Genomic DNA, 20,892 nt, shown 5'->3' with positions numbered 1-20,892 from the left:
TTTGAATATTGAAACACTTCAGAAACAATTTGTAATATACTTCTGGTAACCTAAAAGGCCTTGGTAGTCTAATATATTAGATATCCCAAATGATTTTAGCCTTATGAGTCATCTGTGACTCATATTCGTAATGCCTGGTTTCGTCTACAGGGTTTTATTTTCTTGCTCAGGTTTTCTAAGAGTTGTGTGGAAGCTGTGTCCTTTGAGGCAATTCAGCTAGATCAAAGAGGGAAGACTGCAGGAAAGCTATTTAGGAAAGATACTGGCTGAAGTCGTTTTGCATCCTGGCAATAGACTAAATATTGTGAAGGCAGGAAAGACGGACATTTTGGGTCATGCCTGCACTGGGGACCCAACCATCTCCCCTTTGTTGCCATGATCAGGTTTGTGCCTTCAACAAACCTGATTATGTGGGATAGGACCACCATAACTACCCTTGAAAAATCAGGATCACTGGGTTGCAGCAACAAGGTGGAGCAGAGGGTTGTGCCTCTATGTTGCCATGTCTAGTGATCCTCCAGCTTTTTGCAGCCCAGAATAGCAAGAGCAATAGCCCACTTCTATACTGTTTCACAGTGCTTTTACAGCCCTGTCTAAGCAGTTTACAGAGTCAGCATATTGCCCTCAACAATCTGGACCCTCATTTTAGCAACCTTGGAAGGATGGAAGGCTGAGTCAACCTTGAGCAGGTGAGACTTGAACTGCTGAACTGCTGGCAGTCAACAGACAGCAGAATTAGCCTGCAGCACTGCATTCTAACCACTGTGCCACCATGGCCCTTAGCAGAAATGGCTACGTGCCTTAATACAGCAGGAAGATGGAGAATACAAGTGTAGAACGTTTGCAGTATTTATTAGATGCAAAAAGAAAAGTCGATGAAGCAAAGAATTAGATTTTTGCAGCTGAGATATAACATGCCTAAAAAAACAGAGACTACAACAAGGTGGAATGGGGCGATCACTTGTTCAGTTATATTTTGAATGAAAGGGAGAAAGGAAGATCAGCAACCAATAAATTAACTGGATCTAGGTATCAGTGAGCATTCACATTCCAGAGACATTGGAGTTAGGTTTGTTCATCTTGGGAACAGGGGATGAGGGGCGGGCAGGAGAATAATTTGCATTCCACTTGTATAGGATTTTAGCCTAATCATCAGTATCGCTTTCCAAAATTTTATAGACTGTATATTTTAATTACACCTCACAACAACTTCAGCTAAATTAGGATAATCAGGAAAATGCTGAAATGGCTGTGTGTGTGTGTGTGCGCGCGCGCACGTACGCCCGTGTGTGTGCGTGCATTTGACTCATTTAAAAGAAGAATCAAACACCAAAGGGAATGGAATATCCATTGACCTTTCTGCTCCACACATTCAACTGGAAGGTTAAAGAGAACCTGCATCAGATTTATCTGAATATTATGGGAAGGCTCTGTGTGATTTTGAACCTTGCTTTATTTGAATTCAAGCCACCTACGGTATGTGTATATCTCTCCTTCGCATCTCCAGCTTATGGGGGTAAGGATAAACAGGATTCCCTAAGACTCTGTGCTTTTTCCCATTTGGAAGCTCTCTACCTATTCATCTGCCAAATTGTTTATCTGTCAATCCATGCATCCATCCATGCATCCATCCATCCATATTTCCACTAAATCTAATTTTTCACCTCTTGCTTAAGAGTATGTGAGGCGCATTCAATATGATGATATTAACAGATTTTTAGCCTTTTCTCAGATAATATGGTTTCCTTTCAGGCCCCAGATTTTCAAGGGCATATTTTTTTTAAAAAAAATATCAGAAACTATGCTCTCTTTTTCAGTACAGCTGATTTCTCGGGAGATTCCCCCCACTCCCACCCCATTCCTGCTCCTGGAAATGAAAAGAATAGATGAAAACCAGAGCATGACTCCTCTATTCACACAATGACTTTTTTAATGTAACACTCTGGGCAGAATTATGGGAAAGTTATTTTGGAATGAGTTACTTTTCAGTGTGTAAGCCATGAGAGGATACAGAAGAAGAATGTAGAAAAATGTGGCTCCTTAAGAAGCTGTCGCTGGGAACTAATTTTACTATAATTTTTCAATTTTTATAAAGAGTGCCACTGTACAAGTGCCAAACATTACATCAAAATTACTCAGGGAATATGCTCATAATGTTACATATTAAAGGGGAATTGGCTTTTCTTGTAAACATCTTGTGGGATCTCTCTTTCATTTTTTCCCGCCCAAAGGAATGTTGGAAAGAAATTGTGCATTGAAAGGGCCTTTTTTTTTTAATGTGTTAGCAGAATAACTTCAAAACCTGAACAGAGTAAGCCAAATTTGGTACAGGAAGAGAAGATGGGAATGGAAAAGGCAGATTCATGTTTAAAAATGGACCGGTTCAATTGGAGGCTGGAGGGGAAATCTCTTCAATCGATCTGTATAAAACAGTGTTTCTCAATCTTGGCAACTTGAAGATGTCCGGACTTCAACTCCCAGAATTCCCCAGCCAGCAAATGCTGGCTGGGGAATTCTGGGAGTTGAAGTCCGGACATCTTCAAGTTACCAAGGTTGAGAAACACTGGTATAAAAGGACAGTTGAGTAGCAATATAGATTGCTGCCAGTGGCTTCCCTCCTCTGTCCTACTCATGTGAGTCAAAATGAAGCACATACAGCCCCCCACCAGCCAGTGACACATGCACAGACACACACACACACACACACACACACACACACACACAGACAGATACATATTAACAATATTGTTAATTGCTTTTGTTTTCTCTTTTAATCTTTGTTACTAATGGGGAATGTATGTCACTTAGAGTCATGAGTGAAACAGTTTATAAGCCTATATAAGAAATAAAATATAAATAGGTAAATGTGCCTATTTGCAGTATGCATCCCATATACATGTGCTTACCTCACAGGATTACTGTTGTGGGGAAAATAGGAGGCGGGAGGTGTTTATTTATTGCCTTGAGTTATTTGTAATGAAGGAAGGCTACAAATAAATATAAATTGCACATAAACAGGAAGCCGGTCTCCCCACACTCTGATTAACTCTGGGAACACAGCACGTGTGTGTGTGTGTGTGTTTGTGTGCGCACACGTGCGCATATGTGCATCCATGCATGCACACTCACTGTGATAAGCTCTGACCCACATGCATATACAGAAGAAATGCATATATACACTCATCTGATTAGAATTTTTCACACAAAGCAGCAACACATATATACCCACCACCCAAATGAGAATGTAACACAAAAAGCATGCATGTTGTCCTACCACACATACTTGGCAACGCATATATATACACACACCACTTGATTAGTCTCTGGGAAGAACATGTACAGTATATATTGTAGATACGTAACTTTTTATATAGCTAGCGTCCATGGTCTTTATTGGTAAAGGGGTTAAAATAGAATTCCGCGTGTCATACTCTGAAGGTTTTCCCTAACCTTTTAAGAAATATTTGATAGCTAAGTGGCATAAGACAATTGCATGGTCTCTATTTCCCTCAGCCAGGAGAAAAACTTTGATTTCTGAGCTCCAGTGAGACTTTTAAATGGGCAACAAATGTAAAACGTATCAATGCACAATTGAGAGAACAAAAGTTGCTACAGTCTCTTCTTCAGTAGCCAAACAACAACACATTTGGAGAACAAAGGGATTCCAAAGCTCTCAGCTATATTTTGCTAAGCTAACCCTGCTTATTTCTAAAATGATTTGGAAAACAAAAATTCCATTCATCCATCTAACAATCTTTTATTAGGATCGCAGACCAGAGATAATCCCATCCATCCATCCTCCGTCATCCACCCATCCATCTTTCCATCTTTCCATCTTCTTAGTTGCCTAACTGAAATTCTACAAACTGTACAAATAAAAAACAAAGCACAACAAAACCAAGTTAAATTCAAGAAACTATCCAATAAAAACAAAAACAAAAAGCCACAGAAAGAATATGGTTTAATGAAATTAGAATAGTACTGTTGCAGTGTGTTTTGCAGGAAGCTACTTTGAAATGTATCTGAGATTTCAGTTGGCCTTAAACAGTGTTTCTTGATCTTGACAACTTTGAGAGATGTTGACTTCAATTCCCAGAATTATCCAGACAGCTGGAGGGAGAATTCTGGAAGTTGAAGTCCATACCTCTTGCCAAGGATGAACAACAGTGGTCTAGACTAGGTGTAATACTCTCGTAATGGCCAGGTGAGGGAAATCTCAAAAAGAGACTGGCACTTTGCTTCAGTGATCACAAGGTTGTAGAAATCTTCTGCCACTTCTGAAATCTAGGATAGCTTCCCTCCATTGGCCCGTCAGAAAGAATGCAAAATATATTGTGTTTTTCATGTTGGACAAGATGTTTTATTTGTGCTCTTTGACGTTATTGTTGTTGCTAATCTGCTTCACTGTTTTGCTACAAAAACGGAGCTATCCTGAAGATCCTTGCCATTAAAGTCCATCCTACCCTGGTCCATCCTTCTGTCATCAAAAATAAAATAAAATAAAAAAATAAATGGAACAACTAGCAATTTGTTGCTTTTTCATGACAGCAATGAAAGGTGTAGAGACCTTTATGGTTAATCTTACCTTATACTAATAAGTAAATGCATCATTTATAATTTTCATAAATAATGCTACTTATCTTATGCTCACCATCCTTATTATTGACACACACACACTGCAGAAAATAGAAGTAAATAATGCCTTAATGTTTACTTCTATCAATAGATTTTTATCTACATGGCTTCAAAGGCAGATTCAGGCTTCTTCTTTTTTTCTGAGTACTGGCTGCTGGTTAGGTCCACATACAGAAATATGGGAGTAGGTGTGAGTGACTGTGTACAACAAATTGCCTCAATTAAATATTTATCTTTGCACTCCTACTGATATTTTCCTTTCAAAAATCCAGGAAAAGCCTTTATCCTGATTGCATCTCTTATGGACTTCTCTGCATATAAGCTATGTATACAGTGGATAAATCAAATCACATGCTAAGTAAATTCTGCAGATGAGGAACAGTGACCTGCTTTTGGCTTACAGTTCAAGTTACAAATTTAAAAGGAAAGAGTTTAACCATTTCAGTATGTCAACAGAAGACACTCATGTTTCCACTGCTCTTTCGGCCTTTGAAATCCCACTACTTCCAATTAGGCTAGGCTACAAGTCCATACAAAATGAACCCATTAGACTGGAATGTTTGTCTCGGCATCTGTTCTCCTTCTATTAGCCAAGGGTCAAGGCTTGCCACAGGCATGTCATCACTCACAGTGACATCAGAGACACTCTCTAAGCTGGAGCAACCAGACATAAGGCACCTGTTGGAAGGAGTTCACAATCTTTTAAGAATGAACTTTGGTAAGAGGTTAAATGAGCACCTGAGCACCTAAACAGGAAGCACTGTAAGGAAGGGACTGAACTCCTGTGCATTGTGCCTCCTGGTGATGGTATCCAGGACTGGTTTGACAACTGGAAGAGGATTTTTTTTCTCTGTCTCTCTCTCTCTCTTATGTCTGTCTTTCCCTCCCTCCCTCCTGCAGGGCATATGGAAGAGTCAAGTCTGTGCTAGGGCCGGGTATGGATAATTTTGTGAGGGACAGTTTAGAGAATGAGAAAGCATTGAACAACAAAGTTAACATAAATAATTGAGATATACTAGGCAACTCAATAGCTTATCTCATACATAGTATTGGGCAAGGCAGTGATCAACTTGGAAGAAATATTTACAATCATTCAAAGAAATTTCTCCTGAAATAACTCTCTATGAATGAAACTGGGAAAGTCCTATTATAATTTCCATGATTCTGAATTTACTCCAGATTATTATTAAAGTCATTGAAGTCTTGCATCCCTGAGCCTGTCTCATGTTGGTCGCACATGATAATTGATGATGGTATAATCTCAAAACAAGTATAAATTGGATGTTTCCATAGTGGAAGGAATATTTTTGACAGGCATGTGGACTTCCCTTCCCAGATAGTCCTTCAAAGCCCAAATTCAGTTCATCCTGCTTAATTTAATTCATGTGCCACATGCCAATAATACTTTTCAACAGCCATCCATAGTTGCTTGCAGTTTGTTCTTCTGAAGCCATTTGCAAATGTGCTAATTCCAGTGCATGCATAAGAATGGCATATCCCTATAAATGCTCCCAATATTACAAGTCTAGAGCAAATATCCCTATGTGTTATTCACCTTAGCATTACTATCTTCAAATTAGTATTACTTTAATTAAGTCAAAAGTATTGAAACCTTAAACAAAAACCTGAAATCCTTCTGATTCTTCCAACAGATCAGAACAGGTTTTTAACACCTACAATCCATGATTAATGCGTACAGACAAGTTTTTCCTAACTTTGAGAACTTTCAGATGTGTGGCGTTCAATTTCTAGAATCATTGACGGGGAAAAAAAACCTATGCTGGCTGGGAACTTCTGTGAGTTGAATTTCATATATCAGGATGGTGGAAAGACTGAAAAACACTGGTATAGGGTATTCGTCTCCTGTAAAGTTGATAGGTTCAGACAACTAAAGGGAAGGAGAGACGCAGAGATGGTATTCAGCTGGTTCTCTCCAGTTTGGGTGAACCAGTAGTGGCGGCTGTGGGAGGTTCTGCCCACCTGCCCTGATGAAAATGTGCAAGCACTACACTTGCGCAGAAGGAGGTGCGCATGCACAGATGAGGCATATGCAGTGCACTCACATTTTTGAACTGGTAAGGGAGGTAAGTGAATCCCACCTATGGAGGGATGGGAGGAGGGATGAAGTCAGCACTGAGAACTGGGGGACAGAGTGAAAACTGACAAAAGTTTCTCCCCCCTTTGCGCTATAGCTCAATGAGAATATTCTGCATCTATGTCCACTCAGAGAATGTTCTCATCAGCAGAAAACAAAATGGATCAAAACTAGTAAAAATGAAGCAACATAATTAGTATAATATCGCTTTTCTGAGAAATGATGAATTTGTATAAAGTGTTTTGGAATGAGATTTGGGGAAAATTGATCCACCATTAATCATAGCACTGCCAAAGGTAATGTGCCTATCATATACTCTGTAATTCAGCATGGAGGAGTTCCGTACTGAATGCCATCCTGTTCTTCAGTTTGGAAGAACAACCTTCTCTGCTTAGTCTTTGAAGGGACAAGGGAGTAATAGTTAAGGTTGTGACTGCAATTAGCCGCTTCCTATCATTTATGCACTTCCAGTTAATTTCATTTGTGGGTCATGACATTAGCAGATGGAAGCTGTAGTTGTAGTCCATCTTTATGAATTGTTGTCTCGGCTCTCCTGCAGTCCCTACTCATCCTTCCCTAATAGCCTCTAAAGATGGTGTTCCAGAAGTGCATATTTCTAGGCCATTTTTCAAGCAACTACCTTTCAAATAGATGGCAGTGTTCCAATTCAAAGAAATCTGTGATGCTGTGAAGAAATTTCAGATTCCCACTTAGGACAGAATTCAGAGCTATTTGAAGCCAGTGAGTGAGTAAGATGAGGAGGAAATATCTGTTAGATTTTTATAAAGCTCTTGAAATAGTAAAAAACACTAAGGCAGAATTAACACGTACAGACATTGTGATAAATGCCTTCTGTTTTACTTTTCTGTGCCACCCAGGAAGACACATACCTTACTACCTTCATAAACTATACCTACATGGCTGAACATCCAGATTTTCCTCTCTAAAATGAACAGCAGGACATTTACGATCATCATAAAACCATTTGCGAGAGCAGCCACTGAGTTCAGAAAGTTGTTAAAATTAGTTGGATCAAGAGGAAAGTATTGTAAAATAATAGTTACATGTTATTTTCACTATTTGTGTATAGTAAAGTCAATTATTATAAATCTTGAATAAAGGTCCAATTTTGTGAACATCAATGACACATTTCCAACTGAATTAAATGGATCAGAACCGCATTCAGTATTTATTCCTTTGGTTTCTTTGGATTTCTAGCTGCTGTAAGCATACATTGTGATGCTCTCTGATTGTATCATTTTTCATGCAACCTTGTTGGTGTGGCTTGAACCAACAGGCAGATATAGTTAAAACGGTTCCACCACAAAACCGCGTTCGACTAGAGCGCGCTCGACGAAACCGCGTAGCTGACGTCATCACAGGGCGACAACAGCGCGGAGACAGAAGCACGCTGTAAACGCTAAACCTAAAATTAACCCCTAAACCTAAACCTAACCCCCCTAAACCTAATCCTAAACCTAACCCTAACCCTAAACCTAACCCTTAACCTAACCCTAAACCTAACCCTTAACCTAACACTAAACCAAATCCTAACCCTTAACCTAACCCTAACCCTAACCCTTAACCTAACCCTAAACCTAACCCTAACCCTTAACCTAACCCTAAAGCTAACCCTAACGCTAACCCTAAACCTAACCCTTACCTTAAGTTGAATCGGCTTGCTTTCAAAGCGCTATTTAAAGTGCCCTTCTTTCTCCGCGCTCGCTGTTGTCGCCCTGTTGATGACGTCAGCGACGCGGTTTAATCGGGCACACTTTAGTCGAGCGCGGTTTTGTCGTGCCACGGTTAAAACTAGCTATTGGCTTTAATAATTTGGTATCTAAAGGGTATTCTGTCTGCTTGTGTCCTACTGCATTGTTAAAATAGTAAGATTTTGGGCATTATGCACCTTGTAAGATTTCGTCTACATGATGTTATTTAATGGTGCACAACAGAAACTGGAGGTGTAGAGTTTCTGCCTTTTTGTTTGACTAAAAATAAATAATTATACAGCAGATAATCTCATACGGCAGTGCCATATTATGCATATGTATTAAAAAACAAGTCCTTTGGATATCAGTGAGGGTTGTTTTCAAGAAAGTACCGTGTGTCTCAGCATGCTGACATGCTGTAAAAATGCATAGTTTCATATTTAGATTATTGTAAAACTTCAGTATTAATCTGCCCTTGAATTTCTTTACGTGATCTGAGCAAATTTTATATCTTTAGTTTACAGCATACAGCTTGAATATTAAAGATTTTGTTTAGAAAGAGTGGTACCTTTACCTAGTTATAAATAAAAATCAAAAGTATTTTTCCAGAAACTACAACATATAATATATGTGTAATATAGGAAGGAAAAATATTTGCAATTTTGCTGTTCGTTTGAGTGTGTATACAAGTAATTCTACACTTATGACTACAAATGAGCCCAAAATTTATGTTGTTAAGTAAGACATTTGTTGTGATATTTTCCCCAAAAGTCATAAGTCACTTTTTTCACATACATACATACATACATACATACATACATACATACATACAGTACATACAATCGAATGATCTGTTTCATATTATTGAAATGAAGTGTTACAATCAAACCTACACAAAACTAGAAAATCTATGTTTGATACACTTTTAGAAAGTTATAGGATACCAAGTAATTATTAAATATGACTTAAGTCACAGTATAGATAAAGAACAATTGCTACAAACTTCCATCAAGCTAAGTTTAACAATTAATCCATATAACCATCTTTCAGATCTCAGTTTAAAAGGAATGCCATACCACACTGAAAAGTGTACATACATCTTTAATTAATGCCTACATTAATTAACATTAATATTAATTGTTCTATATTGAATTATATAGAGTACCCATTAAAATATTAAGCGTAATGAAAGGATGGTGTAATAATGCCCCACAACTCACTGGGCCCTACATTAACCACTGGTCAAACAATCAGGCCTCATGTTAACCCACTAGTCAAAATAAGAAAAAGGACTAGTCAAATTTTCAGAGAAAGCAATGGAAGGAAAGAGCCAATCCCAAAGTGAAGGAAGAAGTCTCTGGCAGCCTGAAGATTGAAAGAAGACACTGCTCAGAGGAATGAAAGGAACCAGATATTGGAAGGGTTGTCATTGGAAGGCTCTGAACATTACTAGTAGTGTGAAATGAGCTCTGATTCAAACAGAAAGCCAGTGTCTGGGCCAGCTTTGACTCTGAGTAGTCTACAAGGAGGATGTCACTACAGAGAACCCTGTGTTTACATCAGGGATCAGCAAGGAGAAACTGAAGTGATGCAAAGCCTGAGGAGTAGCTGGAAACAGCAGAAGATGAGTGGTCTGATACAGGGATCTGATCCTTTCATTCCTAAGGCACCTAGGGCTGAGCAAAGGTCTGTGTAGCTCCTTGCAAGGCAAAAACATTCCTGTTGGTGATTTCTTGCATCTGATAGAGGCCCTGTTTTAGAATAGAATAGAATAGAATAGAATAGAATAGAATAGAATAGAATAGAATAGAATAGAATAGAATTTTTTATTGGCCAAATGTGATTGGACCCACAAGGAATTTATCTTTGGTGCATATGCTCTCAGTGTACATAAAAGAAAAGATACATTTGTCACAAATCATAAGGTGCAACACTTAATGATAGTCATAGGGTACAAGTAAGCAATCAAATCATACTAGGAAACAATTAATATAAATCACGAGGATCAAGCAACAAAGTTACAGTCATACAATCATAGGTGGGAGGAGATGGGTTATAGAATGAAGAGAAGATTAATAGTAATAGTAATACAAACTTAGTAAATAATTTTATAGTGTTGAGGGAAATATTTGTTTAGCAGATGGCGTTCGGGGAAAAAACTGTTCTTGTGTCTAATTGTCTTGGGGTACAGTGCTCTATAGTGTCATTCTGAGGGTAGAAGTTGAAACAATTTATGTCCAGGATATGTGGGGTCTGTAAATATTTTCAGAGCCCTCTTTTTGACCCGTGCAGTAAACAGGTCCTCAATTTAGAGCCTTTGCTAGCAAGCAGTCCCTTGTTGGGAACTTCTATTCATCTATTATTTTAGACCCAGATCCACCGATGATCTAACAGTGATGCTACTATTCTACCCTGGCAACACTTCTGTCCGATGCTTTGACCTTTGCTTATTGGGAATTTGCCTGTAAGTTTGGCCAGGAATTCAGGATTGCTTGAGACGATGCATGCATCTACATACATGCCCTGCCTACCATTCCTGGTGCTCAACCTGAGTAAAGCCTTTTGAATTGTACTCTTTCGTATGCATGTCAGCAAAAGTTGGGAATAACATAGAAGGTGCAGAAAAGAGGAACTGGTAAAGCTGCCAAAAAACCACAGCAATAATCTAAATGTGAACAACCAAAGCCCATATCAATGAAGCCATATCCTTCGTTGATCATCATTATCTGTGGCTTTTTTGACTTTATCCTTTTTTGAAGTGGCCCAGTCTCCTGGTCAAATTTCATAGAGAAGACAAATTCCCTTTTCAATTCTCCCACTTTGGATCCATGAACCCAAGAAAAAAAAGACCATTTCCTTTAAAAAAACCATCAAAGAGAAGAAATGCCAAGTTTCTGACTGCTTAATATGAGGACCAAGTTGTGTCAAAGACTCTAAGAGATCTAGGTCACTTCCAGTTTTATTACAGTAATGATGCCCCAAATACATAAAATAATGACCTATTTCTGCAAGATGAGGCATACTGGTACTCCAAATAGGGCCTCTTTTAATTTCGTTTCTGGAATTAATGATAAATGAGTTTCCCATTCTCATCACAAATAATACATTTTACAGCTCAATCCTAATAATAATTACTCTGGAATTAAAGGTCCCTTAATTTGATTACTTTAATTTGTTTATCTCTGAAGTGCACTCTGTATTGAAGTTAGAAATTTGGGAAATATCTGTTAATACGTATTATACATGAAAATATATGACTATGCTGGATAAATGTTCAATGTCTGAAACAACCTGTAACCTCATAGGATGATTCTATCATATCTTTTGTTGTAAGATTAATAAGGCCAGAATTTTGCAAAACCTGTAGATTTGCTAACTGTGAAACTCCTATAGTTTTTTTCCACCTGTATTCTCTTTCTCTCCATCTCTGTCTTCATTTCCATCTCTCTTAACCTTTTTTTTTTTGTTCTAGCTTAATCCAACCATTATTTCTCACTGTATAATCCTATGCATATTTATTTGAACATTAATCTTACCACAGCCATTTGGGGTTACAATACATTGCATTGAATTCTCTAGCATGATATTATTTTATATTATCTACATTTTAAGTAACAAGGATAATATATGTTTCATTTTTCTAGAACATGAATCTTAATCGTCATTTTTAAGTTGGCTGTAAACGTCTATCTATCATCCATCTATTCTATCTATCTATCTATCTATCTATCTATCTATCTATCTATCTATCTAGATTTTGTAGTATCAGAGTAAGATGAGTAATTAATTAAATTGTCCATTAATCTATTATAATATGTGTCCAGTATTTTTATCATCTGCACTTTTATTCCAGTGTCCAGCACAGTTTGACATAACTCAGTTCTGATGAATTACAAATTTGCCCAAGATTATTGATTTCTTACTGTCATCTGAAAAAATAGGGTTTTCAATATCTTACTAAAAATCAGGCATAGTTAGACCCATAAACTGATTCGATATTCCAGACTGAGGTCACTGTCCCTCATCTAAAATTGGATGAAGTTTTTGAAACTCTGTACATTCAGACAGTACTATTATACATTTAAAACAGAATGTGTTTCACAGTGCTTAGCAAATAAAGTCCATACTTTATAAAGTAATTACTGTAAAATACATATAATAATCCAATGGTATAGGCATAATGTAGATTAAAAGAGAGAATATAATTATTGATATGTACAGTTTAATAACTTTTGAAATATGGCATTTTAGTTCAGCCTAGGTTTCTTCCTAACTGTGATAATAACACAGGAGGCAAAAATCAATCTTCACAAAGCTTGAAAATATAGTGATTTTTCTCCTAGAGCAAAATGGAGGTGCAGTCAATTTACTTTTCCAATACCTTACACATTCCTATTCCATAATTGTAATAATGTTCATCATCATCCAACTTCAAGCATTATAACCTCAGCTTTTGAGAATGAATATCTCTTTCTGATCTTTTTTTTTGCACTTGCAGAGGGAGCTGAAAAGAAAAGTCACTCTCCTTCACCCGTGAAATGCAAAGCCAAACTGTCTGAGAATCTGGAGGATGACAATGAGGGTAGGTAGGAATCAACCTCTCAAAAATCACTTATCTGCTTTAAAAAAAAATTCTGGATGCTAAGATCTCTTTCATTATTCAATTATATATTCTTCAGCCTGTTAGACATTATTCCTAGTGCTCATATTTACAAGCTCAGGTGCAGTTGGGGCCTGGCTTTGCAAGCCAAGTAGGATATTTTCTAACTCTCCTGCCTGTAATGTTGCCCCCTGGTTGTTCAATGGTAAAATATTTTCTAGTGTGAAAAATGTTCACAAATATTATAGTGTTCTTTGGAATTAACTAGCTTTGAAAACCAAATGTATGGATTTCAGTTGTGGGACATAGCAAATAACCAGTTATGCAGAATGTACCACAATTTCAAAATAGAATTACTTTTGACTATGACTCTAGTGAATCTTAAGTAAGAATGATGTTGGCTGCATTTGCATGTTGCATGGATTAGCATTGCATGCATGAACAGAAAACAGCCCCTGCTAAGCTTTGGTATCATCTCAACCTTTCATCCATATGACCAGAACAAACAATAAATCAGAAACTGACAAGAAGATTCCTGACTGGTATAATATGCAAGCTAAGAACAATTGTTTAAGAGAATATCTCATTACTGAAAAAGCCAATAACAACCCAAATTGGTTTTCAATTAGTTTATTGTTGATTGTAGTACCTACTGTACATGAAATAGGATATGCAGGAATTGGGTTTATCTAGTTTATTGAAAAGAAGGATTAGGGGTGACTTGATAACAATGTTCCAATATCTAAGGGGCTGCCACAAAGAAGAGATGGTCAACCTATTTTCCAAATCACCCAAAGGCAGTACAAGAAGCAATGGATTAAAAACTATTCAGGGGAAGAACAAACCTAGAATTACAGATTAGAATTAGAACAATTAGAACAATTTATTAGTGCAATGACTTGCCTCCAGAAGTTGTGGATGCTCCAACACTGGGGATTTTAAAGAAGAGATTGGACAATTTGTCTGAAATGGTGTAGGGTCTCCTGTTTGAGTAGGCAGTACTAGAAGACCCCCAAAGGCCCTTCGAACTCTGTTATTCAATTAAATGTCAAATCAGGGCATTAGCAGAAGTGAATCCTTTATTCCACTTATCAATCCACTGGGAAGGAAAGAGGCAGAAGGGAGTAAGATTATGCTTAGGTGTTACATGTGAATGTAACCACAATAAAATTATAGTTAGGTATTACATTTGAATGCAAGCACTTTATTGAATTGCTGAATATAAAATTTGGCAAATTCCATTGACTTGTGCCTTCCAGATATTGTTATACTAAATCTTTAAGCATTTTCTTAAGTTCTTGGTTAGAGCTAAAGAGACTTGTAGTCAAATAAAATTCATAGTAAAACAAGAAAATAAAATCTCCTGTATATTCTTCTACTAAGGCTTATTAAAGTTGACAAAGAGTGTTTACTTTCAAAAGTTATTTCAGGGGAAAGGTGATTTTGGAGAAATGCTGTTAGGTTGGAGTGTGACATTCTTGTACTTATTTTATAAGGGGGGAAATGTTTAAAATGTGAGTCTCTACTATTTAAGATTGGGGATTTAGTCTCTACTATTTAAGACTGGGGATACTTGTAGAAATTTCAGTAGTTGTTGTATATCTTCATTTGACAATCTGCACAATTACTCATTTAAATCATTATGATTACCCCCCCCTTTCTCTTATTTAGTAGAGTACTTAACCATTTCCTTAAGTTTACGTGAGATATATTAAGTATTGCAATACTAGGGATCTTGAATTAAAGCAATGTCATACATTACATGAAATGAAGACATTTTATTTTTCACAAACAGCTTTGTAGAATTTGTGGTTGGCAATCTCCCTAATGATGCAAGGACTACAATCACTGATCAATGCTACGGGTAAAATGATAAAATCTGTAGTCTATGATCTTAGAGCAGGGGTGTCACACTTGCGGCCCATAGCCCGGAAGCATCACGCACTGGCCATGCCCACCCCAGTTTTAGCGAAGTCGCAATATGTCACGTCATGACAATGTGACAACGCAAGTTTGACATCCCTGCCTTAGAAGATTCTAAGTTAGGGAGGCCTTCAGAGTTTGATATATGTGGAGATGTACATCTGTCTATAATGAACATGACACTGTGAAACACTACACAAGCATTCTGCTTGGTACATGCTATCTAAAACACATAGCTGCAGTACTTTAGCCCGTGAGATAGATACCCTGTTTGTGTGTATCATGTTGTTAGAAAATAGAAGCAATTGATGTGTTATTTTCATCAACACTGAAAACAGAAACCAGCCAATTATCTTTAACATGGATATAAGTTAAAAAGTAAATTTACACTTTAAATCTCAGCCTCATTTATTAGTGCACTTAAAGTGCACCTATGCAAAATATTTTCACCAAAATTGGGGGAGGGGGGGCGATACAAAAGCTAGATTTTTCTCTTTATTTTCACTTTCTTTTTACATTTCTTTAAAGCATTCAATCAAATCTTTTCTCTTCAATAAAGTAAATTTTATAGATATCTTGAAAAGGACAGTTTAAATTAAGATAAAATACCACAGAAGGAGCCTCTTGGGAAGTGCCAAGAAACAAATGTGGCCACAAAGCATTCCCTTTTTAAAGCAAAATTATACTTACAGGAATTTATTTTCTACAGTCTGTTTAGACTTTAATATTTTATTTTCCCTTTTGACAGTATCCATTTATCTTAAAACACTATAACCAGGTTCCAAATTTGCCTTACTTCAGTTGAAACTGCATTGAATATTATCGCATAGAATTGCTAAAAAATCATATTCATGATTGCAGAAGAATTAAAGGAACCACAAAATCATAGAGTTGGACAATGGCTTGTGTCCAAACCTATGCTCAGTTCAGGGATGTCAGCCTTCTGGCTATCTAGCCTTGAATACATACAATGATGAGCCAATCAGCACCATAGAATTGGTTGCATTATCATATGAAAGTGCTTGTCCTTTTTTTTCGGGGTGGGGTGGGGTGTGGGTGTCTTTAACTTTGAAACATTCACTTTGGAATCCTCCTTACTTCCTAACATTATTCTGTGTTCTGAAAGCTAGAATGCTAGAAGTCTTGATCTTCTGTGGAGTATGAGAATATGTTCTCATATTCTCAATGAATTTTTCTAAGGCTAACATTTGCCATCAATCTCTCTTGTAAGGCGTAATCTCTTGTTTAGCCTCATTACCTTTCTCTCAGCCTGTTTTACTTGATCCAAATCCTTTTCAAAGTATGCTGTGCAGAACTGGGCAAGTGGGCATAGTATTTGAAGTGGGGTCTGACCAATCCAGACATATAGTGGAATTGTCATCCTGTAACTTGGAAACTCACATTTTGTTGTTGTAGCAAAAAAATAAAAAGTCCATTTGCCTTTTGCCAGCCAGATCACACGGCTGATTCATATTTAAGTAGTGAAGCGTTTACAACTTCAAGGTCCTTTTCACACCTATTATCTCCATCCAATTATTATCTGTCCTGTATCCCTAGGTTTAATTAATTTTTACTAAATGAAGAACTTCACATTTGTCTGTATTAAATTTCATTCTGCTTTTTTCCAGTCCACTTCTCTAACATTCTGAGATCATCTTAAATGTTCTGTCTTCTAGAGAATTAAGTATCCTATCCAGTTTGTGTCATCTGCAGATGTGATAAGCATTTTTCCATCTCTACTTCCGTGTCATTAATGTAAATGTTGAAATGTATTAATCCTGAGATCAAACCTTCAGTAAGGAATCATCGATGAGTACTTTCCATAGATGGCTTCATGCCAACAATTCATCTATCTTATAGATGTACCATCTAAGCTACACTTTAGCCTTTTAATTAGAGAGTCATGAGATACTTCAAGTCCCTTGATGAAACTGTACTATATGAATTGTGCATTATTCACAAATTTACTAAGGAACCTACCTGATCTAAAACTGGAAAAAAATAGTTGGCAAGATTTGTTCTTGACAAATCTGTGCTGATTCTAGTAATCCCTGCATTATCCTTACAAATTATTTGCTTTATGACTTGCTCTAAAGTCACATTTCCCAGTTAATAGAGTCAGACTGGCTGATCTATCGTTTCCCGAAGCCTTATTTCTCTTTTTTGAAAATAAGGACATTTGCTTCCTCCAGTCATCTGGTACTTCATCCAGGATGTTCCAAAGATTATGAATACAGTTTTTGTCAGCCCATCAGCACACCATTCTCTACCCTAGGATGCTATATGTCTGGCCCTGAAGATGTCAATTCATTCAAGGTGAGTAAGCTCTTTCAGCCTTCTCTTCAAAACTGATGGATGGAATGCTTATTCTTTTCTCAGAGAAGACTGAGCTGAAATAGGAGCCTTTTTCTGTATTATCTCTTGTTTGTTTTGCCATTTTCAGTCAGTTGCGGATAATTTGTATTGTTTCTTTTCTTTTGAACACAACTGCAAATGGAAAAATTAATATCCTTCATCTATCACACCTCATTCTGAATTTAATTTTCCTTAGTGCCTCTAAGTCCTGTTCCTTAGTAATGTCAATTCTTCTTCATTTGTACATTTTATTTAAACTTCATTCAGCCACATTGGGTTCTTCAACTGATTTTTTTTACATTTTCCCCCAAGTGGTATTGTTTTTAATAGCAGCAGGAACTTCTGCCTCTGTTAGAGTCCTTTCTCCATTAGTTTCTCCTGCCTCAGGGAAGTAATCCTTACCCGCTGTTTATTAAAACCTGCATTTTTGAAGTCTAAGGTAAGGGTCTCATTAGACACAGTTAATATTAATCATGAGCAGTTGTTCTGCTTCTTACTTTTTATCTACAAGGTCTTCTCAATTGGCTAGCAATAAATTAAAGAGAGCTAATTCATTCTGCCTTCATCAGAAGAATGTTGTGAACAAGATAGGCCAGGCATTTTATTCAACAACCATGCTTACTTCTCTGCTGAGATAAGGAAATTAATGTCCCTTCCACCACCACTATTTCATGACTTTTTGAGAGACCTGCAGCATGCTTTTAGAAAGCATAGCTTCAACATTTTAACCATGTGTATTTTATTATATACATCAGATAAAACAAAAGCAAAGATTTAAAAACAAAATATTTTGACTCCCACCTTCAGCTGATCTAAAATAAGATGAGGTACTCGTGGATGCCAATATGCTTGTGGTTACAACTGGAGGGATCTACTGGACTTTCTGTTCCAGTTGACATTTTACAATTTAAAAAAAACCAAATAATGAAATTAGCAGATGGGAAAGCAAAGTGCAAGTGTTCAGTAGAACTTCATTGCAGAGAGTCCCTCTGTTCTCACCACATGCACTCACTGGTATTTTTAGAACATTTTGAAATAGTGTGTAATAGCCTCCCCCTCCCCCACATCTTCTTTGTTTGGATTGATTTTTTTTTTTTTTGAAAATTATAAAGGTAGACCGAGGTGGTAAGGAATAGCATGTGGGAAGACAAAATAGAACTCTGTTAAATGATTTGGTTTCCTAGCATCTAAAGCCAGAGCACTTTTAACAGCTTTCAACATTCTAAATTGTGCTCACCATCTCCCCGTTCTCCCCCAAATGGAGGCTTCTCGCGCTTGTTAATATGTCAGAGGAGAAACTCATGGCAGACTCAAACAGGACGGCACCTGTTGGTTTGGTGCTGCTCAGAGAAAGGATCTGCTAGGCATCATCTCAGCTATAAGTATAATTAGAAGGGCGTTGTTTTCTCAATCTGCTCTGTGTTTAGACATTATGTACAATTAAGCCGATTCTATACTATTAACATTTATTTATTGGAGTATTTAATATCCATTTCATGACATCCAAGGCCAGAAGACCCAGGAATCAATAGAAACCACAAAAACAATCAATGGAAAAGAATATATCATCTGGATTAAAGTAGCACGGAAGATTTAGCACTGTCTCTACAGCAAAGAGGGGAGGGGGGGCAGGAGTAAGAAAGAAGTGTTTTGTTTGAATACATGTTCCTAATATGAATGAGCTTTAAACAGGATATCTATATAAATGCATTTGCATGCATAGATCTGTACGTCTGGGAGCCACGCAATGCATGCCATATGAAGAATTTTAGCTTTAGCTTTCCTCTTCCTCCCTCTTTTGTAGAAATAAAATAAGGAGCAAAGTTACAGTTTTCTAAAGTGACTAATAGAATGTTGTCAGAAGACATTCGTATAAAGTGATAACCAAGGTATCTCCGGGATGCATATCTATCAAGGAATTCATCACACATTTCTATCTATTACCTGAAATAACCAATAACCCCACCAGCTCCATAATTGTGCTTTACAGAGATTTGCCAGTGATAAGACATGCTTACGGAATTTTAACACAACCCCTGCTTTAAATTGTACTGTCTACACTTGAGTTGCCATGCTGTCTGTTTTGATGATGATGATAATGATGATGTAAATGGTTTTTTTCTCTCTCTCTTTTCATCAGTCTTAATTTTAATTTCATCTTTTACTGACCTCAGCCTCTCTTTGCCATTCAATATACAGACTGAAGAAACTGTGTGCAAACAGCAGGGTTTTACTAATCTGTGGCACATAAAAAGAACTGTCTTCCACTTACGAGCACCACTGTGTTAATCTCAAAAATAGCTTCCACAACCTTAGTGTGAACAATGGTATAATCAGTGCAGCAGGCAGGGATGCTGAAGATAGGCATTTAAGTATATTTTCATTTTCTCTCCCTCCCTCCTTTTCTCTCTCACAAATATTACTGGAAGCAAATCCAGGCCAATAATAATAATAATAATAATAATAATAACAATCCAGATTTTGTTAATTCTATTCCCTTCATGGTATATCATGTATATGTATATGTATATCTCCACAATATTAATATTAATAAATTCCGTAATTATAAATAAACTCTAAACCCTGTATGACAGTGTCTGTCACAGGTGGAATATTTCTATTTTTAGCTTTTCGGAAGAAAAAGGATGCTTTTTAAAGACAAGGAACTGTATCCAGAGTAGCTCTTACATGAATAAAGAGGCTGTTGTGGGTTTTGTGTCTTCTGGAAGAAATTGCAATCCAGTATCATTTGTGACTAAAGAGGGAGAGATGGAATTTTTTCCTGATTCACGCCCACCCTGCCAGGTTCCCATACACTCTACCTTGGGGCCAATGGCACCTCCAGAATTTTGAGAGCATAGTACCCTCACAAAATGGCTGTCATATAGTGACTATCCCAAAAAGTCAGATAAATGGTTTAGGTTTAGGTTTTGTTTTATTTATATGCCGCCCTATTCCCAGCGGGACTCAGGGCGGCGCACAAACCCAAAGGGGGAAAGGGAAACACAAAAACTACAAATACAAGCATTTAAAAAATAACCAACAGACACACAAATCGAGAGGGGAAGGGAATTCACCAACCCCAGGCCTGCCAACACAGCCAGGTTTTAACGGCTTTTCGGAAGGCCTGGAGAGAGGTGAGAGTCCGAATCTCTGCGGGGAGTTCGTTCCAAAGGACCGGAGCTGCCACAGAGAAGACCCTCCCCCGGGTAGTAGCCAGATGGCATTGGCTGGTAGACGGAACCCGGAGGAGGCCAGCCCTGTGTGATCTAATGGGTCTTTGGGAGGTAATCACATAAAGGGTGAATTAGCTCTCCAGGATACTATCTGTTGTGCTAATCTGAGTTTTCCAGAGTGCCAATCTATTGCTATAGTATCCCAATTTGGGTTTTATCCAATTTATTGTTGTTGTTATTTAGAAAATTTAATAATGAAATTAAAGTTTGACACAGAAAAATCAAGTGGAGCAAAGCTTGATGGGTACCAAAGAAGATAGCTAAGACCATGTTGGTTCTGCAAGCAGCATTTTGCCTACCCCACCTCTGGGGAGATCCGTAACATTGTGGAGCACG

The 20,892-nt window shown here is 37.4% G+C and overlaps 1 protein-coding gene across 1 annotated transcript in view; it reads left to right on the top strand.

Moving 5' to 3' along the window:
* Nucleotides 1–20,892, top strand: part of MACROD2 (mono-ADP ribosylhydrolase 2) — a 1,059,851-nt gene that overhangs the window by 924,589 nt on the left and 114,370 nt on the right. Inside the window, exon 10 of the mRNA XM_087716844.1 lies at nucleotides 12,941–13,024. Within this exon, the coding sequence (XP_087572970.1) occupies nucleotides 12,941–13,024 (84 nt within the window). The remainder of the gene's footprint in view (nucleotides 1–12,940; nucleotides 13,025–20,892) is intronic.

The sequence above is a fragment of the Thamnophis sirtalis genome, unplaced genomic scaffold (assembly GCF_051295495.1).
Source record: "Thamnophis sirtalis isolate CommonGarterSnake01/CBP01778 unplaced genomic scaffold, rThaSir2_p1.2 scaffold_5, whole genome shotgun sequence".
Lineage (NCBI taxonomy): Eukaryota > Metazoa > Chordata > Lepidosauria > Squamata > Natricidae > Thamnophis > Thamnophis sirtalis.
This window is presented reverse-complemented; position numbering and strand designations above follow the sequence as displayed.